This window comes from Acartia tonsa, chromosome 2, assembly GCF_053477335.1.
Source record: "Acartia tonsa isolate MP-2025a chromosome 2, ASM5347733v1, whole genome shotgun sequence".
In the NCBI taxonomy this organism is placed as follows: domain Eukaryota; kingdom Metazoa; phylum Arthropoda; class Copepoda; order Calanoida; family Acartiidae; genus Acartia; species Acartia tonsa.
In genome coordinates this window covers 40724576-40737152 of record NC_137261.1, presented here as the reverse complement: position 1 = coordinate 40737152, position 12577 = coordinate 40724576, and the positions used below count along the sequence as shown (strand labels likewise).

The window sequence follows — 12577 nt, the reverse complement described above, 5'->3', positions numbered from 1 at the left end:
AATTTTGACTCAATAAAAATGACAATTAATAAGAGTAATCAGAGCAGGTTATTCAATAATTAATAACTTATCTTTAATTTAAAAGTTATTGGACCTACGTAGTCATTAAATCTAATGCCAAAAATAAAAGCAAGAAATTGTTAAAACTCTCAATTGTGAACAAAAACTGCGAATTGAATTCAAACTTTTGTTTGGCTTTAACTTTACGTGAGATAGACAGAATAAAGGGTTGTAGAAGAGCTACGTACATAATAAGACTTTATTTTTACTACAATATGCAAAGTCGAAGTCAATAATAGAATTTCAGAGATAATATGCAAAATACAATTACCGTAATGTAGCATAGCATAAATATTAAGAAATAATTAGAAATTAGGAGACCTGGCTATAGAAATTTTAGGGATATGGACCATTTTCTAATAAAATTATGAAGAAAAAAACACAAAATAAATATAATTGTTGTTATTGTTTGACTTACTTACACAGATAAGTATTTTTCTCTTCTAAAATGGTGTCCAATCTGCGACAGTAAAAAGGAAAATAATGATATGTATGTATGAAGTAATACATTCAATAAATCTATTTAACTTTCAATAAAAAATGTTACATTATATGCATATTAAAGCATATCGTCTCGTGCATAAAAAGTGTAGCCTTGAGAAAAAAAAACAAGAGCAAAAGTAGTTAGAATTCATTGTTCATATAAAAAAAGTATACCAAAATATTTGCGCTTAAAAGATAACTATCAAAACTGCCCTGTAATTTAAACCACTTTTTAACCAATAAAAATATTGTAAAGACGCAAAAACTGAAATAAAAGAGCAAAACAGTAGCCAACACAAGCACAAATAGACCTTTTTAACGCTTATTTTTTAAAAACATTATTTTACTGACACTAAAAAGTACAATGAGATCATCAGATATACTGATCAACATCAGTAGAGTAGCTTCGTTACGCAAACTGCAAATGTGAATTCAGCCCGAGCTTAGCTACTAATATGAAAGGAAAAAGGATAGAGAGAAAGAGACACTTAAGAATTTTCTGGACCTATAATGTTAAAGTAAAGATATATATTAGATAAAAAAAAGTGCTTAAAACATTACTGATTATTTGCTGATATTTCAAGTTGAATAAATAGATGCTTAATGGATTAAAGAATTCCATTTACATAAAAATACATCAGCCGCCTATCTTCAAAAGCAGCCAAGTAATTCCTAATTAAAATTTATAACGGATTATGATGAATAACCTAGCTATGCACTCGCACAAATCCATTAAAAAGTTGAACGATTATTGAAATTTCATTTACTAAGCAAAATTTATTCAGAAGTATATCTTCGATTGTTCATTTAAAGTTTGTTATCTCTATTGGAAGGGAAGAACTAATTTTAAACTTTTGTATGATTTATTGGCCGAGTTTGGTGCATTACAACTTAAGTGTGAGAGAGAAAAGACTGCATTATGGCCCCTTTAATCATACAAAAAGAATCATAAAAATACACATTGTTTGAAAATACATTATTTCTCACAAAATGTGTTCTAATATTTGCTTTTGTAACTAGTATTATAATTGTTAAAAATTTAGAATAAAGTACTCAAAGAGAATGCTTTAAGTAAAAATCTTTAAACCTAATGTTTTATTCCGTTTTTAAGCAAATATATTTATTTCTATCTAATCTAATATAGATTATAGAGGTTTAGTGATTTTTTAGATTTTTGTGAAATAAATTAAACCTTACCCTGGCATAATCATGTGGCTCTGGTATCAAACATTGCACAAATACTTGGTGATAGGATTTACACAACTTACTAAAAAATAAAGAATTTATACAAATACTTAAATTTAGTTTTCTAAATCACACATTAAACAGATTAAAACGGAAAAATAAGTTTTACAACAAGGGTATATCAAATTGGAGAAATCAAAGGACCAACAAAACAGGAGTTAATCTTAAAAAATTTCCACAAAAAAAGTGTAAAAATATTCGAAAAAAACATATTCCCAATTTTTCAATACATATCTTTAAGTACAAATATAGGCCTATTATATAATATCAATTTATAAATGCGCATCATATAAGTACAAAGTATGAAGTTATTCTCATTATAACTAAATCAATTATGGGATGCAAAACGGTTCATTTACAATATAATCAAAATCACAAAACCAAATATTAGCTAATTAAATATATGTTTTAGAGAGTTTGTAAAAAATGGGTTGCTAAGTAAAAAAAAATTAAATTTGATTCCAAAAAAGGTTTGTAAGATTGTAAATATAATGTTGTATTATTTCAATTGTAATAATTTGTTTTGAAGCAAGTCTTGTCGTTTAGATACAATTATGAAATTCTGATAATTCTTAATAAATATCAGATTAGCTTTACTATGTGTGAGCGTGTGACTATTTAATTAATGCTTGGGTATATTCCCCTTCATGGCAACGCTCCTTAAGGGGCGATTCTTCGTATTTCACACAGTAGCTTTTCTCCTATTTCTAGCCCATGCGGGGGGCTCTAACTTTTCAGGGCCAATTGCCTAACCCTATGGGGCAATCACCTAACCCAATATAATCTAACCTAACCTAAAATAACCTATTAAAAGCCATTTTAAAAATACGCTTCTTAAGGGGCGTGGCCACGAATGGGACTATATCCCAATGCTTTCCCCCAAAAAATGCATGTCGAGCACTGGGCCTATACCAACCCTACCCTAACAATTACAATTTCAAAATTAAGGGTGGTGGGGTATATGAGCTCCACTAGGCACTTTAGAAAAAAAAGTTAAAAGTAGATAAATAAGTTGGTTAAAAGTAGATATATAAATAAACAGAATATAATACCTAAGCCACGAGGGAAGATATTCTGACTTCATTTTCTCAACGAGCGCACCGGTCTTGTCATTAGGCAATGTCGCAGTAACCTTTAGAGAAATGATAGCTTTTACAATAAATATAAAGATTATTATTATGATAAAGTTTCTGACAATGGTCTGCAGCTGATGTTGATTACAATTTTGCGGATACTATTCAGACTGCAAATCCGAGGAAGGTAAGGATTATTGAGTGGCATTTAAGCTGTGTGGACTATATTGCTGCTTATTAGGTTGCCGAGGCTTTTGGTAGCCTAAAATAGCCGCTCGGTTGAGGGTAACCCGTATAAAACATCAAATTATGACCGGATTGGGGTCATTTACCTGCCCATTTTTAATCCCTAACTATAAAACTAAAATGAGCGATTCGGACAAGGGATAAGTATTCTAAAGAAAAACTATTTAACTAATCAATTTTACCTTATACCATTCAAAGAGCATGGAAACAAGACCAGTAGTTTCCAAAGCAGCTTCGTCTGTGTGAGGCATACATAATCCAACCAGGAGCCATACTCCATACCTATAAGGATTATTTTTAATTAAACTAATACATGTAATTTTATTAGCGCCAACGTTGTGGATATGTGAGTGTTTGTTTACGGTCAGTTAAGATGTCCAAAACGACTGAACAAGTTACATTAGTCCTTAAATTTAAGATAGAACGTCCTCCCAAAGAAATATTATCCCTTCCACACCCAAAAATAAATATTATACCTTATTGTTCTTATTATTGGCCCTCTTACCTGGAGGCCAATAGATATTCATCAAAAGAAAAGTCGTCTTCATTATCTCCAGCATCCAGAAGTATCATTGTTCTGGCATAATGCTCATCCTTTAGATATAAAAGAATCATTATTAATAGTACATGCCTAAGCTTATTAAAAGCAAAGCTTTTTATAATTAAGGTCTGTCCGTCCGTCCGTCCGGAACGGTTAGCTCATTTCGTTATTTAGACAAGTTAGAATTGTCCTCTCAAGACATCATGTAACTTTGTATGATGATTCCTATATCAGTTAGGTGCGATTTAAGTCCTAAAATGTAAGTATGTCCTTTAAATATAGTATTTAACGGTTTTGCAACAAATTTGGTTAAAACCTATACATTGCATTTATATTCTGCTCATTCAGTTCTGACACAAATCAAGAGTTTGTCCTACCGTTTCAGAGCTTTGATTTTATGGATGTTAACAACATCCTTGTTAAAAATTGAAATTGAATTTCTAGCCTATTTACCGGTATATATTCTTTATTTTCTTATGTGTAGGTATGCCATTTTGTCCTTCTATGAAATTTATTGTACTCGAAATATTTTTGTGAAAACAAGTGTTACCTGAGTTGCTGAACTAATAGGTTTAGCCAGAGCCAGCAAGCTGATCACGGATGCCAACATTACCTCTCTAATTTTTTTAGTCAATTCCTTAAATAATTGGACAGAGAACTACTATTTGCACTAAAGGCATGCGTAAAATTTCCAGGGATATAAAGGGATAAGACAATGGCCGATTAATCCCCAATTATGATACACAAAATAACCGCTTCTGTAAATTGCAATTAGTGGCCGAAACGTTTGGACACTCAACTTTATATACCAACCAACCAAAACTAAATAAAAGTTTTAAGCCAATAAATAAGAAAACTTTATGATAAAACTTTGGGGACTAGTGTAATAAACAGCTCAGTATTTCTTCCCCTCTGGTAAAATTCTGGTTTTGATAGTTTGAAAGATTGTTCATAAGCATTGTCCAAACTCTCCCTGTCTTATTAGTAATCATTCTCCTATTTTTGTAATAATTCTTATGTATAAATACCCTTTGGATAGTGTCGAAGCCATTTTAAAAAGCATATTCCCAAAAAATGCTAGCAGTATAATATTGTGTAAGCAATGCAATGAAGTTTGTATTTTTTCTGATGATTTTTATATACTACTCCTAATGCACAAATAAGCCAGCATAATCTTATCCATATATATACAACATAAAGGCATGGCTTCCCTTCCAAATTTTATAAATCTATACAAACTTAATATTTTATTCTTTCAGTTTTAAGCTATGAAATATAAGTACATCCTTCTTTTTTCATTTTTTTTTACTAAAAAGCATGCTTTAATGAAAAGCCCCTTTATTATTTTTTTTCAAAAGAATTTTTTTAAGCCATATTGGCATGTGTGTGCAGCTGCCGAGACCCAGTAAAACACTTTTTTTTATAGTTTTAACATCCAGTTAAACTACAAGACTGAAGTAGGGTGCAATGTCCACCGAAATATACTTCAATAAATAACTAAGAAGTATCAAAGACTTTTTCACTCAGTGAATTTATCATTTATTTTTTAGATCATGTGTTAAACATTATCAGTGACGTGCACATGAACTTGAAGAGAGGTGCGGGAAAGGCAAGTCTCCTCAATTCAAAGTGTATAGGAGGTGATGACGATTACTCCTAGACCCCCCCCCCCTGCATTGATATCATACTTTTTTGGCTTCTGATGTTATTAATAAAAATTGTTTTAAAATCCAGGATATATTTGACTTTCCTGTCTTCACTTTCCATCTCCCAAGGAACTGGAACCTAAAATTAAAAGGTGAAATATTAAATTTTAATTAGGAATCAGTAAAATATCACTCTTCGCCGCTGTTATTACTTCATTACTAAGATTTATAAAAGTATATCCATAATAAAAAAACACTATTCAATATTATCTAAAACTGCAAATAAACATAGAAAAGAAACTTCAAAAATTTATCTTTTTAAAACTTTTCTAAACAGTAAAACAAGCTAAAGATGTTTTAAAATTAAATAAAATAGTTACATTTCTTTGGAAGACATGGTTACTTGTTCCTCTTCTTTCATTGTGTCGGATTCTATGACATTGCTCACAATATCTTATTGGCCTGAAAAAGTATGGAGTTTGAAAGTTGCTGTTTTAATTGAGTGATAACTAGTTTTTAGTCGAAAATTTGAAGTAATGGCTAGGCTAGCTCTTAAAACTTATTTTTTTTGTTCATTAATTTCTAAGCTTATTTATAACTCCCAATGTATTATTTAGAATCTATTCAAAAGCAAAAATTTAGTGGTTCATTTTAAGGTTATTAGAGAATATATAGTGCTTAAAAACCTAATTTGTTCTCATCAATCTATAAAATGGTTATACCTGTGACTGTTATAAAGTGTACATTCAGAAGATAAACAGGTTACAACTCCCATCTAATAAAAATAAATTTGTTCATTAATCACTACAATTAAATAACTATCCTTATACTTTTTCCGGTATAGGCTTTAAAACAATTTTATATCCGCAGAAAAAAATCATGTATAAATAAAAACAAAATATATTTGTATAAATTTTATTAGCCAAGTCTTCGGCCAAGTCTTTGGATAATAAAACTGATGTTAATCTTATAGTTTTCCTTTTACTACCCGCAGACAGCTGCCTATAATACGATGCGATATATATTACCTTCTCTGTAGATCTGCAGTTTTTGTTTTCACATTTGGTATCAATAAAGCTTATAGGAACATTGAGATCCTCAAATATTGGTGACTCGCTTTTAGGGCGTTTCTGCTCAACCTAGAAGTATTTTGAGAAGTAATAAAAAGTACATATTTATTTTTTAGAGGGATAAAGCAGCGCAACGTCTTTATGTACGCCTAACCGCCATCTTGCTATCCGCTTGTTATTTTTTTATTTTTATATAATTTATTTCGAGGTAAACATGAAACAAACTATGAATTTATGGATTTTTAAACATTTACAATAGATACGAATTAAAGAATATTTTTAAATTGACTTTTTAACTAAGCGTGCTTAAAATTAGACGGCTATTTTGAGCAAATGTCATTGTGATATTAATTAAATCATTGACTTTGCTGCTAACAATTTAGTCTACTAATTTAATTTTCACAATTGTTCTGGCATGTACTATAAACAATACACTCAAATATTTTAGTAAAAGTGCAGTGGAGCGATCATATGATAGTTAGGAAATTGTAGAACGATTTACAATTTGCATAAAAAATTGCATTAAAATTGCAAGTAAAGCATATGAAATTGTAAGATGCTTCACATGTCACTCAAAAATTAAAGTTTAGTATAATGTTACTTATGTTTTGCAGCGATTTCCCTGAAAGTGCCTAGTCGAGCATTAGTCCAAATAAATTGTAAAAAAGGGGTAGGAGATGGGGGGCTTTTTACGTTTGTTTGTATTGTACTTTAGGTCAGGTTAAGTTACTTCATATTAAGAAAAGGATAGCCCCGAAGGGTTAGGGCGCCGCCAGTATAAAAAAACTCGACTTCTTCTAATTTTCAGCTTTTTTTAAAATGAGGGGTGATATTTATGTGCACGTTGACACTTTTAGGGAAAGCACATGTTTATCTACTTACTTTATCTGCACAGTCTAGACAGTATAGGGCTGGAGGGGGGAAATCTGATCTTTGATTCAATGGTATTGAATGGTCCAAGCACATCTGAAAAAATATCGAACATATAATAAAAAGTACATTATAAATCAATAGTAAGGATTTTTGATTTAAAAATACTTTCCCTGTGTTTACCCTAAGAATCACAGCAGAATTCCTTTTTTGTCTGTTGTAACATTGTTCAACATTGTTCAATTGTTCAATTTGGGAAATGATTTAAAGTTCATCTATTTATACAAAATATCTACACCAATGGCAATATGCAATGATTTGAAAATAATGTCTATAATTTGATCATAACTCGAATTAGTTTCATTGCCCCTAAGAACCTATTCTGACCAGCAATTTCCCAGGCATCATCCATAGCCTCTAGAAGATAGAAAGGCCTGGAAGTTGACATTATTAAGGCTTCCAAGAAAAGTAAAACTCATTCAGGCTACAAATATTTGAGACCTACACCTCAAAAATATAACTGACCTTTCTAGCTTGGACCGGTTCATTGGCCTCACAGTTTGTGTTCGTACAAAAGGGCGGAGCCCAACTACTTGATGTCTGGAACCTATGTATAGAAACAATTTACTATAAAATCAAATGCAGCAAAATAAAGAACAGACCTACTGCATGAAAGACCCATTCAGAAATAGTTTATGACTATCACAAAAATAGTTATTTATCTTTCCGCGGATATTAAAATGATAAATTATAAGTTTAAAACCAGTTTTGTTAGAACCGAGGGTCCAAAGAAAAATTATCTGTAATACGATGCTATACATAATTTTTCAGTTCTGCAATTCAGAAATATAAACAATAAACATATGGATAACTTTGATAAAATGATAAAAGTCAAAACTCTTATCTTGAAATAAATTGAAACTAGAGTTAGTTTTCCCTTTGTTAGTATTTTTTCTTAGGTTAGATAGGTTTTATATAGATAGACCCTGCACGGTTAGAGCATAAAGAAAAAAAATTCACTTATTTCCAATTTAAATCAAAATTAAGGATGAGGGGTTCTGTGATTGCTGGGCACTTTGAGGAAAGGCACCTAATTTTACATTACCTATCCACAATATCTTTTCTATCAGCTGGTGTTGGATTTAAAGTTGGCCAGTAGAAGAATATCAGATTGACCGCTGGAATCTTAGCTGATGTTGGACCATAGGCTATGACATGAAGCAGGTCAATATGTACGTCAACCTGTAGAAATAAACATGATTAATAGAATTCATAAAGAAATTCACATGATTCAGATATTTTTCACAATGAGACACCATGAGACAAAGTAATAATATGCTATATATGTAACATGGGTTGAAAATAAAAAAAAGTATAGCAAGGTGTTTTCTATAAGTTTTTGAGATCTAAATTGATTTTAACATACCTTATAAGTCATAATACATTCTACAAGCTTCCTGTGAATAACCGTATCCTGCGGGGCTTTGTACATGACTGTCTGGAGCATGGCAGGTACATAATCATTACCCCGCCCCTCTGTATCCCCAGAAACAAGGATAAAAGGAAGAAGGTTGTCGCACAACACGTCGACTGCATCTTCGCAGAGCTCAAGAGGAAGAACATCTGAAATGTCGTCATCGTTAATTTTAATTCGAGGATTTTTTTTTCAATTTGAAAGATTTTTGGTAACCAGATATATAATTTTGGTAATGGTAATCAACAAACAAAATAAATACGTGATCAATTGAGAAAAATTGCGAATTATATAGTATCTCAGTGCTTGCTAAATGTTACCTATAAGTTCGGTCATGTTGTATGGGAAATCTTCAATGGTAGTTCTGTCCATAAAGGGCAACAGTGAAGCAAAAAGGATCAGCAGATTTTTGCCACATTTGTCTAAATAAAAAAAGTATTTAGTAAACTTTAATTGTTTACTCGCAAAATGTGTTCTAAAAAATAGGTTATAACATTTTAGTGGGTAAATTTTGTGTTTATACAGAGGTTTAACAAAATTAAGAGGAAGAACTATCAAGAGCACACTGAGAAAATAATTTGTTAAGGCCTGCCTTTCTTTATTTTTCCCTATTAGAGGCTTAAATCTCTTTGTAAGTCCAATTCAATCCCGATTGTTGTTTTTAAAAGCGAATCTTTTACAAAATTGGGAAGTATATTCCGCATCGTCAAATATGCATTGTTGAAACGAAAGCTAATACAAATCTGGAAATACAACTACACAGATTCACTGCAACAGCATATGATAGCTCAATCTTTATCGAATACTAAGCCTCCTCGGCCTTTCTTTAAAAAAATTTAGGGGGTAGGGGGTAGATTCCTAGACCTTATCCCTGCGGGGGACTTTATCCTGCGGGGCAACCCAATACCTAATAATGCCTATCCTAGACTAATCAAAAGTGACAAACGAAAAATGACCCACACTTTATTCTGGCTTCTGTCTTCGACTAGAGACATGAAAGAAACTTTGTGACTTTGCTATAATACCTGGATTTGTGACGTACTGCATGTCTGGAATAAAATCATACAGAGTATCATACAAATCTTTATAATCAAGATTTGGAAACAGGGATAATCTCTCTTCATCTTTATCTAAAAATAAATATGTAACATTTAAATTTAACAAATTTGCAATAAGATTTTTTTATCCTTTTTACAATCAAAATTATATTTTTTCAGTTTAATCTAGAGGCGTGCAGAAGGTGCTAGACACCCCTCTTAACAACGATCTTCACCCCCCTAATACAGCCAAGGCAAGTGTCCGAGTGAAAAAGTCACACCACCTCTTAGATTTAAGGGGGGTGTCAAAAAAAATGTTGGAACTTTTGAGTGGGTGAGAGATGTATCCACCATCCTTACATACACCCATCTTGTTGTCTGTTATACACAACCCCTCAGTGCAGTAGCCCAATATATGTGGAAAATATGTGGAAAACCCACCTCTATTTCTGATCATCTGATATGGTAACTTTGGAACATCTCTCAAGATTGATAGCAAAGTTGTAGAGAACCATCTAGGAAACAAAATTTAAAACTATAGAAATAACATTTAATTACAACAAATGTTAGAGAACACTTGCTAAACCTAGAAGTAATAAAATGCTACTAGCTTTGACAGGATATGGCATGTAATAGATATTGACACATCTATTTATTAGCTGTTTTAAGAGCTGATTTGCATGCTAGTCACATAGCCTTTAATTCAACTTGAAGTCGCACTTACAAAGAATATACCTAACATGAACAGTAAAAGATTTTTTTGACATATATAATAAACAAATAATACTATTTTACATTGGGATGCTTTGAACGGGATCGATTTTCTCGTATCGATGTCATTTTCGCCTTTCTGTTGGGAGATAATCGAGATATAGACCCTACGTTTTTTTTAGTTTTCTTCTTAAAGTTAAAACTTGGGTTCAGTGCATAGACGTCCAAGGGGGGGGGGGTAATGGGGCGATTACCCCCCCCCCCCATTTAAAATTTACCCCTACCCTGGGGGTATTTACCCCCCCAAAATAAATAATCTCTAATAAAAAAAAATTTTGCGCACTTCGAGCGCATTTTTAATACTATCTATTTGATAAAATTTAAATTACCCCCCCAAAAAATTTTACCCCGGGGGTAAATTTTTGGGGGGGTAAACTAAATTTACCCCTGCCAACAGATTTCAGAGGGGGTAATTACCCCCCCCCCCCAAGCAAATTTTACCCCCTAAAAACAAATTATCCCCCCCTTCAAAAATTTTTACCCCCCCCAAAAAAAAAAAGCTTGGACGTCCCTGGTTCAGTGTTCGGTCACCTTGAAAGAAACCGGCTGTAATTGTTTAAAATTATGAATTTTACCTGTAACTGTTTGACAGATCCATACCAGGTTGATTCGGTCCTGTTTGGTTTACACTTTGCAGTCCTGTCTGGCTTATCTACAAATTATTACAAATATGCATAAGTAGCGCAGCAACGTTAGAGGGTTGATATACAAATAAAATTATAAGTTTGATAAGTAGTGTAAAAAGAAACGATCAACATTTTTGAAATAATACGGAAAAAGTCTTTGCTACTGAACTAATAATTGAATTATATAAACTTATTTGATAGTATCATATCTGTACAGAATGACCATGTTAACCGCTGGACCGATATGATTTTCCTTTACAACATAGTTTCACATAGAACCTAGGAAGGTTTATAACTATTTTTTTCTTTCTTTTTCATAGAGGGAGGGGGGGATGAAATGAAATAGATAATTGGGCAGTCGAATTCCACTCCCACCACTAGAGGCCTCTAGGGACGTACCCGCTAGTTCTAATATTTAAAATATTTAAATTAAGTTGGATAAACAACTATATTTTTCTAACCTTTGTTTGAAGCTCCCGAAGGGAGCGAATTTTCGCCGAAAAGGCGGCAGAGCGCGTTCCCATTTTGCACTTTCTTAGTATTTATTTTCAATTAAAAAACAAAAATTACATTCACTTTAATATAACCATTTGTTGATATATTCTAATTATATTATTACAATCAGCTGTTCAATAGAGGATTTTATAAAAACCATCATGAAACTCTGAAATTTATGTAAATTATGTAGATTATGATTATTAAACTATAAAATCACTATTTTTATAAACACGTATGAGACATATATAATTAAAATAAGTCAGAAATAGTAAAAATCACAAAAAAAGCATAAAAACAGACAACTTTTTTCATGAAAGATAAAGTTTTTGTTTACCATATCTGAGAATGGCTTTCACTTTGAGAGCAAAATCTCTAGATATACGCTGAGGCCGCTTTTATCAAATGTGTGTGTATGTGTGTGTGTGTAGGTGTATGTGTGTGTGTGTGTGTGTGTGTGTGTGTGTGGTCGTCCAGCCTCTGAAACCTGTAGGCATGGGCCCATACGGCCCCTACATCCATATAAAATAATATATAATATATATCTAGGGGGGAAATTAATGATTATAACACTATAGAAAAGTAAGGAATTGAAGTTGATTTGGATGTTATTGAGAGATTAATATACTTTCTACAAAAACAATTTTTTACTTTAAAATGGCAATGAACAATAAATCCTTAACTAATGGATAGAGAAATTATGATTTAAAATGGTATAAGTTCATACAAATATGCATATACCTGTGCAGTGTGATAAAAATACAGTAAACAAGGATGACAACATCCATAAAAGCGAAGCACTGAAACTGTAGGACAAACGGACATTAACACATGTATAGTGTCATAACTGAATAATCATAATATAAATGTATAAGAGTCAAAGCAAAATTGTAAGTAAATTTGTTGAAAAACTGCTTGATACAGGATAATGTTTATGGAC

At 31.8% G+C, this 12577-nt stretch overlaps 2 protein-coding genes across 4 annotated transcripts in view; both read right to left on the bottom strand.

Moving 5' to 3' along the window:
- The window catches only part of unc79 (UNC-79 domain-containing protein), an 89920-nt gene extending 85617 nt beyond the window's left edge, over positions 1 to 4303 (bottom strand). For all 3 annotated transcript variants that reach the window (XM_080150864.1, XM_080150866.1, XM_080150865.1), the window contains exons 1-5: positions 4199 to 4303; positions 3613 to 3701; positions 3290 to 3389; positions 2841 to 2920; positions 1741 to 1810 (exon numbers count right to left, since the gene is read on the bottom strand). In XM_080150864.1, the coding sequence (XP_080006990.1) occupies positions 1741 to 1810; positions 2841 to 2920; positions 3290 to 3389; positions 3613 to 3701; positions 4199 to 4258 (399 nt within the window). In that variant the 5' untranslated portion in view covers positions 4259 to 4303. The remainder of the gene's footprint in view (positions 1 to 1740; positions 1811 to 2840; positions 2921 to 3289; positions 3390 to 3612; positions 3702 to 4198) is intronic.
- A 903-nt stretch (positions 4304 to 5206) lies between these two features.
- Positions 5207 to 11808, bottom strand: LOC145312557 (protein unc-79 homolog). Its single transcript, XM_080151812.1, has 14 exons — positions 11604 to 11808; positions 11092 to 11168; positions 10187 to 10260; positions 9734 to 9838; positions 9029 to 9130; positions 8661 to 8857; positions 8340 to 8476; positions 7760 to 7841; positions 7247 to 7330; positions 6323 to 6433; positions 6017 to 6069; positions 5675 to 5756; positions 5395 to 5433; positions 5207 to 5263 (listed from the first exon to the last, which is right to left on the bottom strand). Exons 1-14 carry the CDS (start codon positions 11664 to 11666, stop codon positions 5207 to 5209), a joined length of 1263 nt encoding a protein of 420 aa, XP_080007938.1. The 5' UTR covers positions 11667 to 11808.
- Between the last annotated feature and the right edge of the window lie 769 nt (positions 11809 to 12577).

Coding starts and splice junctions, on each gene's coding strand:
- LOC145312557 (XM_080151812.1), bottom strand. CDS start 11,666: ATGGGAACGCGCTCTGCCGCCTTTTCGGCGAAAATTCGCTCCCTTCGG. Junction 7,331..7,759: donor AACCGGTCCAAGCTAGAAAG/GTCAGTTATATT, acceptor ATATTTTTTCAG/ATGTGCTTGGACCATTCAAT. Junction 6,070..6,322: donor ACTGCAGATCTACAGAGAAG/GTAATATATATC, acceptor TATTTTTATTAG/ATGGGAGTTGTAACCTGTTT.